The sequence below is a fragment of the Oryzias latipes genome, chromosome 21 (genome assembly GCF_053564925.1).
Source record: "Oryzias latipes strain Hd-rR chromosome 21, Olatipes_Hd-rR_3.1".
NCBI classification, from domain to species: Eukaryota; Metazoa; Chordata; class Actinopteri; order Beloniformes; family Adrianichthyidae; genus Oryzias; species Oryzias latipes.
This window is the reverse complement of record NC_136257.1, coordinates 14,126,176-14,139,606: the sequence shown is the minus strand read 5'-3', so window position 1 is coordinate 14,139,606 and position 13,431 is coordinate 14,126,176. Positions and strand designations below refer to the sequence as shown.

Genomic DNA, 13,431 nt, shown 5'->3' with positions numbered 1-13,431 from the left:
GTAAGTGCCTGTAGGACGCCAACACAAACTACACTCTGTCTAAGATCCTAAATCCTAACAGTCTGGCTGCACGCAGGGAGCACACACTTGAAAGGCACGAGCAGTCTCCTTCTACAGACGCCTGCGTCATACCTACTTACTTACCTTGTATGTTGTATACGTGTTTTCTACAACTACCGCCTGTCTGTGGAAAAAAATGTGCATGAACATTAGTGTCACTGATCAGTGATCAATGATCTTGATATTTTATGCTGTACATTTGCGACACGTCGTACAGATTCATGGGCAGTTGTAACTCGGGCAATAATCATGGTCGACTATTTTTAGTGACGTTAAGGATTTTAGTTTGAGTCCAGGGGTTTAATGTCATCATATCTTCAAAGCTAAAAAAAAAAAGGCCTTTGTTTTAGCCCACAAAAACCCCCAACAAGTCATGTGACCACAGGGATTGTCCAGCTGTTACTTTAAAATTTTTAAAAAATTAAATATTTTTGCAAAGAGTGCTCAGCTGTGATGCTAAAAAATTAATTACAATTTAAATAAGTAATTAATTAATTCAAGCAAAAACAAAAAAAAGATTAAGCTTGATAGGCTAACAAATGCAATTATAAATTTGCTTCACATATAATTTAAATCAAACTACGTTGATGAACTGTTGGCCTTCCATTATGTTAGTTGAGTTTGAAATACTTTCCTGAAAACGCCTCCCTCACAAACTCTATTTTGATATGAACCAGAGGCGATGGCATGGATGACGCATGAACAAAAATATTATTTATTTATGAATTTAAAAAAAGTTCAATCATATCTGCTCATAGTTAATCCTGTGTACAGAGGTTTTCTCCCCTCATGGTTGGAGTTTGTTCGGAGGTCTGTTAGGGTGGAGCATTTCTCTTTTAGACCTTCCAGACGACAGTTTGCTCCACAGCTTAGCTGGGAGATGCAGAATTCTAATGAAGCTGCTGTTTAGATTGTGATAATATTCCACCCATCTCTCTTTAGAAAAGAGACAAAAGCGAAGCGCTCTATCTTTGCATTTTAAGCTTGTGCATTTATATAACCTCCAAAACATCCTCTGACTCCCAAAAGGTCCCTACCTTATTGTCATATGGAAATGCTGCTTCAGATCTTCAGTTTGCTGTATTTAAGAAGCGCCGGCCGCTAACTGCTGCTGTGCACTGACTACTTAGGTTCTTCTGTTATCAGACACGGTTGTGTTTTTTTTTCTTTTTTGCAGTTCATTCATGGTCGTGCTTCTTCCTCCTCCTCCTCTGCTCATGCTCTCCAGCTGGGATGCTTTAACCGCTCTGGCTGCGTCTCCTGCTCTGTCTTTAGGAGGGGGTTTCCATTTTTAACTTTTTTCTGGCTTGATTAAAAGTCTTTCCCCACATTTTTAAGGAAGAACCTTCTCAGCTTTTCTGTCACTCACATTTGTCTTTAGAAACACGTTGTTGCTTTGGCTGCGGGAAATAATCTAACCCTCGGACGGCGTTGCAGAGTTTGGGCAGAGGTTATGACATTTAAAGTGAGAAACCTCCTGTAATCCTTATTTTTGTGTCTTCTTCTGCTTAAGAATTCCTTCCGAGATGGAGCGAGTGACGCTTTGATGCATCTGGAATGTGTAAGAGCTCCTCACACTGCTGCTGTGTTCACAATCGCAGCTAAGCAGAGCATCAGGAGGCTGGAGAGTTGTGGCTTTGAGCGCCTGAAGGTGGAGGTTCTGTCAACCTCTGGTCTGTGTTCTTTAGCTTTAATGAACTAGATCTGAATCCACACCATAAAGGCTGAAGGTAGCAGAGAGATGGGTGGAACGCCCCTTCAAACTATGGCTTTTACGTCTCCCAGGAGGTCCCCACCATCCAGAAAGTGACAAATAAAAAGGTTTACAATAAAGGAACTACACCTCGGTCTTATGTAAACTCTAGTCTTTCCAAGTTTCCCAAAGTCCAGACTGAAATGCAGAATCAGGAACATGAGAGAGCTGTGCATGAGCACGTCTGCACACCTCGGTTGGATTTCATCAAGCAGATTATTGCTGAAGCAAGTCAGTCCACATTCGGATTGATGTTTAAATCTACTACTTTGCTACAAAAATGAACTTCCAGTTTAATTCAGAGGAAAGTTTGTGGCTGGCTTTTATTTTCATAACTGTACTGGGGATACAATCGTATTCACCAGATCTTTAGGAAAAGGGGTTTGGTGATGATTACTCCACCAAAATGCTGGCTTCCGACTTTACATAGCTTTTAAAAAAATTCCCCTTAATTATGACTGGGTCTGATGTTCGCAGCTTTGGTTTATGGGATAGTGAACAGCTTCTTCAGCTGACTTCAGCTGTTCAGTGGCTTAGGCTGAATCATTGCAGCACTCTGGATTCTCGATGCCCATGTCACTTTCAGACACTCCTGTGGAAAAAGAAACTCCAAAAATTCCACTCATTGATCACCAGCTGATGGCTAAACTGACCTCTTACCAAAGTACACTTCATGCGTGGAAGCCATCTAAATTTGCCACCAAATCAAGAAAATGGTTGTTAACCAGATGGACATATCTTGGTGGTATAAATGTACCTGCCACTATAAATTCAAGAATCCAACTCAAGAGGAAGATGACTGAACCCTTGTGACTTTTTGAGGTTTTCCTGGGTTTTTTTGTCAAGCAAGTTGACCTGCAGTTGTATCTAAATAAAGTATGAAACAGTCACAGATGGTCTGTTGTGTTGTTTTGTGGCATTTCCTTGACATGTAAGAAACTGGTGTCTCTGGTCATTGTGGTTTATACATGATGACTACGAGGAAGTGCAGATACTCTCTAAAACCCTCAGCATTTCTACGAATGAGGTCTCACCTCCACCATGCTACATTTACCAGTCAGGTGCAACATAACTGCAGCTGACATCGAGCTAAATCACATCAGGCAGGTTCATGGGAAGGGACCAGGACTTTCTTCGTGTGGTCCAAGCGTCGTCTCATACTTGGACCCTGGAGTCGCACGCAGAGGTTGATGAGTTGCTCTGCATGCACTCTCTGGGATCCAGCAGATACTGATGGTTATAAAGGTGTGGGCGGGCTTTAGCCATCAGCCATTAAAACCAAACTTCTCCCTTTAATGTCATCAGGTGCTGGAAGAGATCTCCTGCTACCCAGAGAACCACGAAGCTAAGGAGCTCAGGCGGATTTTGACCCAGCCGCACTTCATGGTGAGTCAGAAACCCCCTCACTGCGGACGTTTTGAACCTCTGGTTTTTCCTGTTTAGAAATAGGCTCACTCAACCCACCCACCATCCTTTTTATTTATTTCTTTTTCTCTGCTTAAGGTCTGGAGCTAAATAAAGGGGAAACGTTATTTTCTGCATTGCTAACATTTGCTCTGGGCCTATTTACAGCTTCCCTGCACTGGCCCCATCATTTTAATACGTCCAGCTTTCTCTTCTGATGAGCGACCTGCTCATTCTCAGGAGGACTTGCCCTGGAAGAACCAGCTGAGCACAAACCGCATTATTAATTTCTTCTCCATGATCAATTTTCAAATAGTTATCTCTTCTGTGAATTAAAAGGCATGCATTCATATGTCACTACAAAATCGGAGTCCCTGATTGGTCAAAGTTCGACCTGGTTTAACTTTCAGCGTGGTTAAACGGCTGCATGTTTTGTATGTAGAGCAGTGTTTTTCAACCAGTGTGCCGCGGCACACTAGTGTGCCGTGGGAGATGGTCAAGTGTGCCGTGAGAAATTGCCCTCATTAACTGATCTAAAAGCAATTATCATCTCCAGGAAATCAGCTCTTTGTTCATCCAAACAGGCCCTGATAAAACACTGAGAAGTTAAGAATATGAAATATCATAAAATTATTTTTTCTTTGTGTTTATATGATTGTATTAAAGATATTTTGATAAGAATAACGGGATAGCGCGATTTAGCTGCAGCTATAAGTGTGTAAGGAAAAGTCCCGCCCCTTTAACTGTCTCCACCAATCATTCTTGAAGGCTTAATCACATGTCATCAGTCTGACCAATCAGAAGTGGTTAAAGTATTCACTTCCTTGTTTCGATTTAGCGCAAAAAAGTCTCTGTTCTAACAAAAATACCAGCTAAAGCTCGTCTTTAGCGGTGTAGCTTTCCACAGAATCTGGTGTCAGACTGGAACAAGTGAACAAAATAAAAACAATGAGTCTCTCCTCTTAACGTCTTAAAACAACGAACACACATCATACAGTTTTTGAATCTTTTGACTTAATTTTTAATACATCTTTTAGAAAAAACAGCTGCAGCTTCCAGGGTTTTCTGCAACAATTATCACAAAAATGCATGTGAGGTTGCGGAGCGGCTGTAGATCAATACAGACTGAGCTTTTTCTTTTTTTTTTTTTATCTATTTTTTTGGATGCTGGTGTGCCGCGGGATTTTTGTCAAGGTTAAAGTGTGCCGTGGCTCAAAAAAGGTTGAAAAACACTGATGTAGAGCCTAAAAAGGGTCTTAAACGTGCATCGCTACACATAAATTCCAGAGTTTTAAACGTGAAAGCCAAAAACATGCATTTACGCACATTTTCATATAAAATGGTCGCTGGAACTCGCGTTGCCAAGGGCGATGTGAACGTAGCTTGATGGTGGAGTTTCTCCTTGTGGCTTCAACACATTGAGTATAACTATTTCCAATAAATAATCCACACATTTTGAACATTTTATGTTTATAGAGCACAGTTGGCTTGTTGTGCTCTTGTACTTGGTCGTGTGGACCTCGCCTCAGACTCATCCTGCGCCCAAAGCCGTCCCCCAGTTCCATCTGGATGAAGCCTATCTGCTACAATATTCAAACATGTAGTTGTATAAGCTAATTCTTCTTTCTCTGAGAGTTCGGTTACATCGCCTGTCCGTCCTGGGAGAGGATCCCTCTTTCCTGTGGACACCCCTGGGGTTTCATCTTTTTTTTTTAGGAGTATTTCCTTACTGAGAAGGATCTAAGTGCAGGGATGCCCAGTTTATATATATATATATATTAAATAAAATTAAATATAAATAGATTTTTATTAAATAAAAAACGCCCCTCTCACCCTCCGCGGGTGGTTTCTCCTCCAAGCTCGGGTCCTCTACCAGAGGCCTGGGAGCTTGAGGGTCCTGCACTTTTCTGGACTGAGAGGTCTTAGGTCTTTCCAGGTATCTGTTGTAGCCACTCCTCCAGCTTGGGGGTTACTGCCCCGAGTGCTCCAATTACCACAGGCACCACTGTCACCTTCACTTTCCAGGCTTTCTCCAGTTCTTCTCTGAGTCCCTGGTACCAGTTTTTCATGTTCCTTCTTCCTGATGTTCCCATCACTTCCCACCACAACGGCTTTCCTCTGTTCTTTATCCACCACTACAATGTCTGGTTGGTTCGCCATCACCATTCTATCAGTCTGGATCTGGAAGTCCCACAGGATCTTTGCCCCCTCATTCTCTACGACCTTTGGAGGTGTTTCCCATTTTGACCTTGGGGTTTCCAGTTCATATTCTGCACACATGTTCCTGTATATTATTCCAGCCACTTGATTGTGGCGCTCCATGTATGCTTTACCTGCCAGCATCTTACATCCTGCAGTTATGTGCTGGATTGTTTCAGGCGCCTCTTTACACAGCCTACACCTTGGGTCTTGTCTGGTGTGGTAGATCTGAGCCTCTATTGCTCTGGTGCTCAGGGCTTGTTACTGAGCTGCCAGGATGAGCGGTTCGGTGCTGTCCTGTAGGCCAGCCCTTTCTAGCCATTGGTAGGAGTTCCCATCAGCCACTTCAGTTATGGTCCGGTGGTACATCCCATGCAGGGATGAGCTCCTGCTGCTCTCCAGAAACTATGTCCTAGAAAAACGACACTGTTTTTTTTATTTTATTTGTTTAGTCAGGTACAACTTGCACAACTGGTGCAACTTGCACTACTGGTGGCTGACTAAATACTTTTTGTCCCACTCTATTGGGGGCTGAGTAGATCCAAATGATTCGGATACAGACCAAACCCTGACAGTTGAACGTGGATTTCAGGTCTCCTCAGTGTGACAGAGAAACAGTGAGATAATCCAAAGAAAAACAAAGGTTTCCTTTGGAAATCCTTCAAAATAAAACACAGGTCACAGAAAAGCTGTGAGCAGTTCATATTTAAAACAGAGTGGGACATTAAAAGCTGACATTGGAGCAGTTTCATCTTTATATCTACTTAAACTTAACCCTGTTGATGCTTGTTGGTGCATCAAACCCCTTCAGCTCAATAATTACCTTAATTTAGCATCTACTCAAAGGCAAACATATAAGTCACTATTTTTTATGGCAGGAAAATAAATTCAAACATCAATGGTTAAAGACAATATTTCCACATGGCTTCCAGGTCTTTTGTTTCCGTGATGTGCACAGATTTTCTCCATTGGCTTTGTTTTCGTGTCACCACAGGCCTTGCTGCAAGCCCATGACGTGGTCGCCCACGAGGTTTACAGTGATGAAGCCCTACGAGTGACCCCCCCACCTGCCTCGCCCTACCTGAATGGAGACTCTCCGGAGAGCGCCAATGGAGACCTGGACCTGGAAAACGTCACCAGAGTCCGCCTGGTCCAGTTTCAGAAAAACACAGATGAGCCCATGGTACATCGTAGAAAAAGCAGCACAACTTTGAGAAGCCGAACTTCTGAAACGTTTGTTCGGCTTTAGCTCACACTGCAGCTCTGAAGGGCTTTGTTTTTTTCAGGGAATCACTCTGAAGTTGAACGAGTTGAACCACTGCATTGTGGCGAGGATAATGTACGGTGGAATGATACACAGGCAAGGTAAAGGTTCCCCAGACATACACCTGATGAAGCTGATTATTTTTGAATGAGGAGCATAAGCCTGATCTTTTGCTGTAAACCTTATGGAGGAGGCATCGACTTTCTACCGTTAAAATGATTTAAGGAGAAAACATTTTTAAAACCTAGAAAGCATTTTAAGAAAAGCATTTTATGGTCATTTTTTTAGTTTGTTTAAAATTTTAGCAGGTAGTCATATTACTCTGATTCCCCTTTTTTTATGAAAATCATGGTGTTCCACAGGGCTCTGTGCTCGGTCCAAATATTCCAAATATTCTTCCATGAGGTAACATTATTAGGCTGTACAGCATACTTTCCCATAGCTATACTTCAGCTGTACTCATCCGTTAAACCAGAAGATGTTTCACGGTCTGCAATAATTAAGGCATGTTTTTATAGAGTCAAAGACTTGAAATTGCTTATAATTTGCTTTTTCTAAACAGTGATTGTGCTTTTTGGACCAGAAATCTTCATTCATTTAGTCTGTAATGCTATAATCTCACTGGATGGCATTGATTTGTTCTCAGTTCTGCTGTGCGAAACATTGAAATCATTATTGATAAGGACTTGACTTTTAATTCTCACCTAAAATTATATTTTTGAAATCAAGAGTATCTCAGAATAACACAGAGAAATAAGTTCATGGACTTGTGGCTTCAAGATGAGATTGCTGTGAATCTTTACTTTCAGGCTGCTCCTAAACTTCTCTCAAAACCTTTATCTGGTCCAAAATGTCACAGCCAGAGTTTGAATGAAAACTGGCAGAAGATCAGATTCCACCAGTGTTAGTTTCTCTTCAGTGATGCCTGATAAAAGCAGAACATTGAATCTTTTACTAACATATAAAGCTTTAAACAGAATTACATCTTATCTCAAAGAGCTCATAGTTCCATAATTTCCAGACTGAATACTTGTCCTCAATTCTAGACCTATAACCTTCCATTTTCACTAAGGTAATGGTTAAAGAAGACATATAGGTGACACGTCTTTTGTCTTCCTACTGTGGAAGACTGCTGAGGGTTGCTTTAGGACAAGAAACAGACCTCAAATTCCTCCCACCACACTCACATTTAGGGACAAGAGGAGGTGTGGAGAAAGGTCAAGGCTGTGCTTGAAGATGTTTTAACTCCTCCCACTTCCTTTTCATGCTATCTGGCTCCCACTTTTTAAAGTAACAGAAATAGCTTCATCCCAAAATCTATTTGTTTCCTGAATGTTAGGAAGCACTGGGTGTTTTTCCGCAACTTCTTTACTGAATACTTTTTTTTTATCTCTTTTGCTTTGTAGCACTTCAAGAAAATCTTTATTGTAAACTGGTGTTTAATTAATAAACAGAATTGAATTGAATTGAATGCAAATCTTCAATAAGCAAATATTCTCAGGGTTTCTTTATGAATAATGTGTGAGATAAACATACTAAACTTTTTTTCTAGGGGTGTTAGAAAAAATCGATTCAGCAATATATCGCGATAGTTCATTTGGCGATACTTGTATCGATTCAAAATGCTGTCAGAACGATATTTATTTAATTATTTCTGAGTGTCCTTCAGTGTCTGATGCTTGTTTTCCACTTCAACCTCCGACCGCTAGTTGGCAGCAGAGCACACGGAGCCTCTTTGAGCAGCTCAACTATGCACAAAACAGGAAGACCTCGGCCCGAAGCAGCTTTTTTTGTTGTTATGAGACATGAACTACTTATTTTCTCTTTGGGATGGGTACCGAACTGAAACTCTGCGCAATGTTGCTGCCAGCAACATATAAAAACTCGGATTGCTGTGCTTTTTAGCGGACTCTGATAAGAACGAGTGAAGTACTGCAGCTGCACAGCAGCTAATAGGCTAATGCCAAAGTTCTGCAGAACCTCCCAGCAATAGATTCTAGTTCAGCGACCTGATGGATCAGGGTGATGTGTACAAGGCTCTGAAAAAGGCCAACATCGTGGCAATCGGCGGTAGTTTACTTCGGCGTGCGAAAGCGTGGCTGCAGCGGTGCGGTGCAGATATGTAAACAAAGCATCTTTGTCACATTAAAGGAACTTTCTTATGGAGTGATATTTCGGCCACCACATTGCATACAAAACTTTCTAAGTTGCAAATGAAAATATTAAATATTTGCTTTTAAATTATTTTTTATTTTGCTTTCAATTTTTTTTTGCATTCAAAAACTTTTTTCTTTGCTTTTAAAAACTTTGTTTGCGTTTGCAAAACACATCTTTTCGCATGCGTTTTTTTAGAATCTGGACCAATCAGCGGGTTGTTTGTTGGCAGCTTTGTCATGTCAAACTGAAACTTAACTCAGCAAAATCAAAGATAGGAAAAAAGTGAGATGACACACAACACATGCGAAAACCTTTTTTGCAAACGCAAAAAAAGTTTTTGAAAGCAAAGAAAAAAGTTTTTGAATGCAACACGTCAATGTGAGGGTGGGGTCATCTAAGATAGCACAAGGGTTAAGCAATATTGAAAATAAAAAGTGCTTTATTACCCCAATTATGCTTTTACAACCCTATTGGTTAAAGCACATTCATTCTTTGTTTTTTCATATACTGAAATATATTTTGTGGTGGAAATCAGATAAGGCTGACTGTTCCCTTTCTATATTTTAGGTTACCAAAATAAAAGCACTATGAGTTGCCTGGGTAAGAGCAACTTATATATGTGATACAGTTGCATTGCTTAACATTTTGATTTTTAACTAAACTGAATTTGACAATTTTATTACAATGAAAGATGCATTGAAATTCAAGTAGAGTTTTTCCTAAGTCATAATTTTTTTTTAAAAAAGAGAGAACAAATGTGTTCCGGCACAATATTGGGATACTTATCGTATCGCCAGACTCTTGCCAATGCACACCCCTACTTTTTTCCCTCTTTTTTTGTTTTTGTTTTACATCACAGTGGCAGCTTCTTTGTTTCGGATTCTTTGTTGTAGCGACATCCTGTTAATTAACCCTGACTTCGTTTATCCTGCGGTAATTAAAAAGCCACTTCAGATACAGACTGCTGTTTTCTCTGCTGTGGATGGAAAATTAGGAACAAAGGCGGATGAAATGCACAGATGGTTTGGAGGTTTCACCACCGTCCCCGTCTTCCCTACCTCTTCTCTTGTTTTTGCAGGAACGCTGCACGTCGGAGATGAGATCAGGGAAATCAACGGCATCAGTGTGTTCAACCAGACTGTGGAGCAGCTGCAGAAGATGCTGGTGAGTCCCCCTGTGACCTTACAGACAGATGGATCCCCATCAGCACTACATCTTCCCATGAATCTTCATGCAGAATACTTTCCTTACTCTGATCTTCTCTGGTTTTTAGTGTGTTCTAATTGTGAGGATCTAGACTATAAGCCTTTTAAAAGGAGGCATCAAAGTTCCATTTGAGTTTGTCCAATTCACAGCGATGTCAAATCAAAGCACTAACTGAAGAAAAACACTAAAGCAGAAGAAAAACTACATTTAGGACTCCCTTGCAAAAGAGGTTTTTAATCTCAGTAGGAATATCCTGGTTAAATTAAGGGTTAATAATAATCTACCAATGATATCATTCAGTTCAAGGTTTTTATAGTCCAGTCAGGCCAAAATCATTCTGACCAGACCAAACAGTTCCTGTTGTATTTCAGTAATGACCTTTAGTAAAGACCAACAGATTAAACTGATCATGCTGAATGCTCTATAAAGATAGGAAGAAACGTCTGGTAGGACCAGACTGTAAAAAACAACTCCCCGCTTTAACCGAGACCCATTGACCATATGAGAACTCGACTGAGTGAGTGTCGACGCTTGACACTGCCATGTTGGAGCCAGACGATGCCTGTATGAAGAAGTGATTGGTCCCAGTTGGTTTGAGTCAATAAGGAGTGAGCTTGTTGGAAGTCCACACGTCTACTACTTGAAAGCAGGCTCAGGAGAAACTGTCAGACGTTTTGTACGTCAGACCACATACTTTTACTGAGGAATCTGATTGGTTTATAAACTTGAATAACTTGAACTACAGAAAAAATATCATGAACAAAATGAAGATTATCAAGAACCTGTTAAAAAATAAAAGGAGCAAGAGCGGTTATTCTGACCAAAAGAATGATAGCTGTTTATTTCTTTAGAGAGATCTATGGGTTTTTGGTTTCTTGGAGCCAGCAGGTACTTCAGGTATGAAATGCTTGGGGGAGGGGCCGCTCAGTCCAGTTCTCATATATAGTCAATGATCTGAAAGCACCTGACATCAGGCTGTACAGTTTAGTGTTTGCTTGTGACACATACTGGTTAGACCTTTACATACATAAGGCTTCACTGCAGTATCAACCTTCAAAACTTCATTTCAGATGTCATTTCTTTGTCTTTCCGAATGTATTGTGTGCTTGTATATGTGTGTGTGTGTCGTTGTTTCTACAGTGTTTCTGTGTTTATGTTGCTGTTTTTGAGTTGCCTAAGACCACAAACTGTGTGTGTTTCTCCACAGAGGGAGATGCGAGGCAGCATCACGTTCAAAATAGTACCAAGTTACCAAATGCACGGCTCTTCATGTGAGGTAACACCCCCCTCCTCCTCCTCCTCCTCCTCCTCCTCCTCCTCCTCTTCCTCCTACTGCTCTTCCTCCTCATTTCTGCTGAAGACGAGCTTCTGATCTGGGTACTAACTGTTGGCCTTTTAACTTGGCGAGTGTGTGTAACCCTAGGATGTTGTTGTGTTCATGGTGTGTGTTTTGGTTTGGCTGTGGCTGGGTGTGATATTCAGCACACCAATTTCACAACAAAGATACGAGAACTTGCCTCATCCCCATTCTTCTCCTCCGTTGATAGGCCACGCCTCTCTGTGTGATCCCGCCCTGCAGTTGTTTACAGACCACCTGCACACACACACACACATAAATATAGAAGACAGGATAGCAGTCTGCCACATTAACAGGGCTTTGCAGCGACACGGGTCCTCTTCGACCCAGCGGTTGTAATCTCTCCCCAGAAGTGAAGGGTCAGGAGAGTCCTGATCTGGCAGCTGTTTTTATGACACGTCCCAGACAGTTTTTCCTAATGATGATGAATGAAAACATCATTATAATAATAACAATTAGTTTATAAGCATGGACAGGACCAACCCTGACCTGCTCTGTAAGGATCTCCTTCGTTAGGACGGGTCGTACATTTTAACGCCTTTTAACATGAGGTTTTTATGTGTTCCACAGCCAGAGCATATTTGAAAGAATCTGGAAGCTTCTTGCTTTCTTTTAAGTAACAAAAGCAGGTATCCATCGCACTGAATGTCAGGTTTGACCTCATGGACTGAATGGCACCAAACAGCTTGTTTGGTGCCCACCAGCAGTTTTCTTAGGTCACTTATCTGGCTAAATTCATGGGAGAGTTTTATGTCTTCTTGTAACTTCTGTGTTCCAAAAGTTCCCTAAAACGTTATCACCTGTCAGTGACTCTGTCAAAGTTAGAGGCTGGCTGGATGGTAGCGTGTATTAAGATGTTTGTCATGCCTCTGCCGTCTCTGTCATCAGTCAGGTAAATGGCAGCATGACAGCACAGCTGTTTTCTGTCACATAAAGGATTTCATCTGCTGCGCGTCGTCATGGTAATGAGTGAAGGTTAACTCAGTAGGCTGTTTGAGTCATCATCTTCACTGATCTTGACATTTGTGAATCTGAGAGCGTTTGGTTTCTTCCTTCTCTGTTCTTGTGTAACTGATGGGGAATATCAGACAGGAACCCCTGTGTTCTATTGGGGTGATTCATTTCTCAAGCTTTAAACATCCCAAGGAGCACTGTGTAAGCAATAATGTTGAAATGGAAGGAGGATCAGACCACTGCAAATCTGCAAAGACCCGGCCGTCCGTCTAAACGTTTGGCTCAAACAAGAAGAAGACTGATCAGAGATGCAGCCAAGAGGCCCATGATCACTCTGGATGAAGTGCAGAGATCTACAGCTGAAGTTGGAGAGCCTTTCCATAGGACAACAATCAGTCGTTTACTGCACAAATCTGGCCTTTATGGAAGAGTGACAAGAAGAAATCAATTTCTTAAAGATATCCATGAAAAGTGTTGTTTAAAGTTTGTCACAAGCCGCCTGGGGGACACACCAAACATGTGGAAGAAGGTGCTCTGGTCAGATGAAACCAAAATGTACCTTTTTGGTAAAAACAAAACGTGATGTTTGGCGTAAAAAGCAACAAAGCTTATCGCCCTGAGCGCACCATCCCCACTGTCAAACATGGTGGTGGCAGCATCATGGTTTGGGCCGACTTTTCTTCAGCAGGGACAGGGAGGATGGTTAGAATTGATGGGAAGATGGATGGAGCCAAATACAGGACCATTCAGGAAGAAAACCTGACGGAGTCTGCTAAAGACCTGAGACTGGGACGGAGATTTGTCCTCCAACAAGACAATGATCCAAAAAATAAAGCAAAACCTACAATGGAACGGTTCACAAATAAACATATCTAGGTGTTAGAGTGGCCAAGTCAAAGTCCAGACCTGAATCCAATCAAGAATCTGTGGAAAGAACTGGAAACTGCTGTTCACAAATGCTCTCCATCCAACCTCACTGAGGTCCAGCTGTTTTTCAGGAGGAATGGGCTAAAATGTCCGTTTCTCCATGTGCAAAACTGATAGAGACAAACCCCAAACAACTTCCAGCTGTAATCA

The 13,431-nt window shown here is 41.5% G+C and overlaps 1 protein-coding gene across 38 annotated transcripts in view; it reads left to right on the top strand.

Annotated features, from left to right (window-relative positions):
- caska (calcium/calmodulin-dependent serine protein kinase a) overlaps positions 1-13,431 on the top strand; it is a 127,938-nt gene that overhangs the window by 100,722 nt on the left and 13,785 nt on the right. For 22 of the 38 annotated variants that reach the window (XM_078939544.1, XM_023950902.2, XM_078939540.1 and 19 more), the window contains 5 exons: positions 3,119-3,199; positions 6,411-6,599; positions 6,703-6,781; positions 9,916-10,001; positions 11,251-11,319. In XM_078939544.1, the coding sequence (XP_078795670.1) occupies positions 3,119-3,199; positions 6,411-6,599; positions 6,703-6,781; positions 9,916-10,001; positions 11,251-11,319 (504 nt within the window). Of the gene's footprint in view, positions 1-1,573; positions 1,622-3,118; positions 3,200-6,410; positions 6,600-6,702; positions 6,782-9,915; positions 10,002-11,250; positions 11,320-13,431 lie in introns of all 38 variants that reach the window. The other 16 variants (XM_078939538.1, XM_078939531.1, XM_078939525.1 and 13 more) reach the window with 1 other exon arrangement.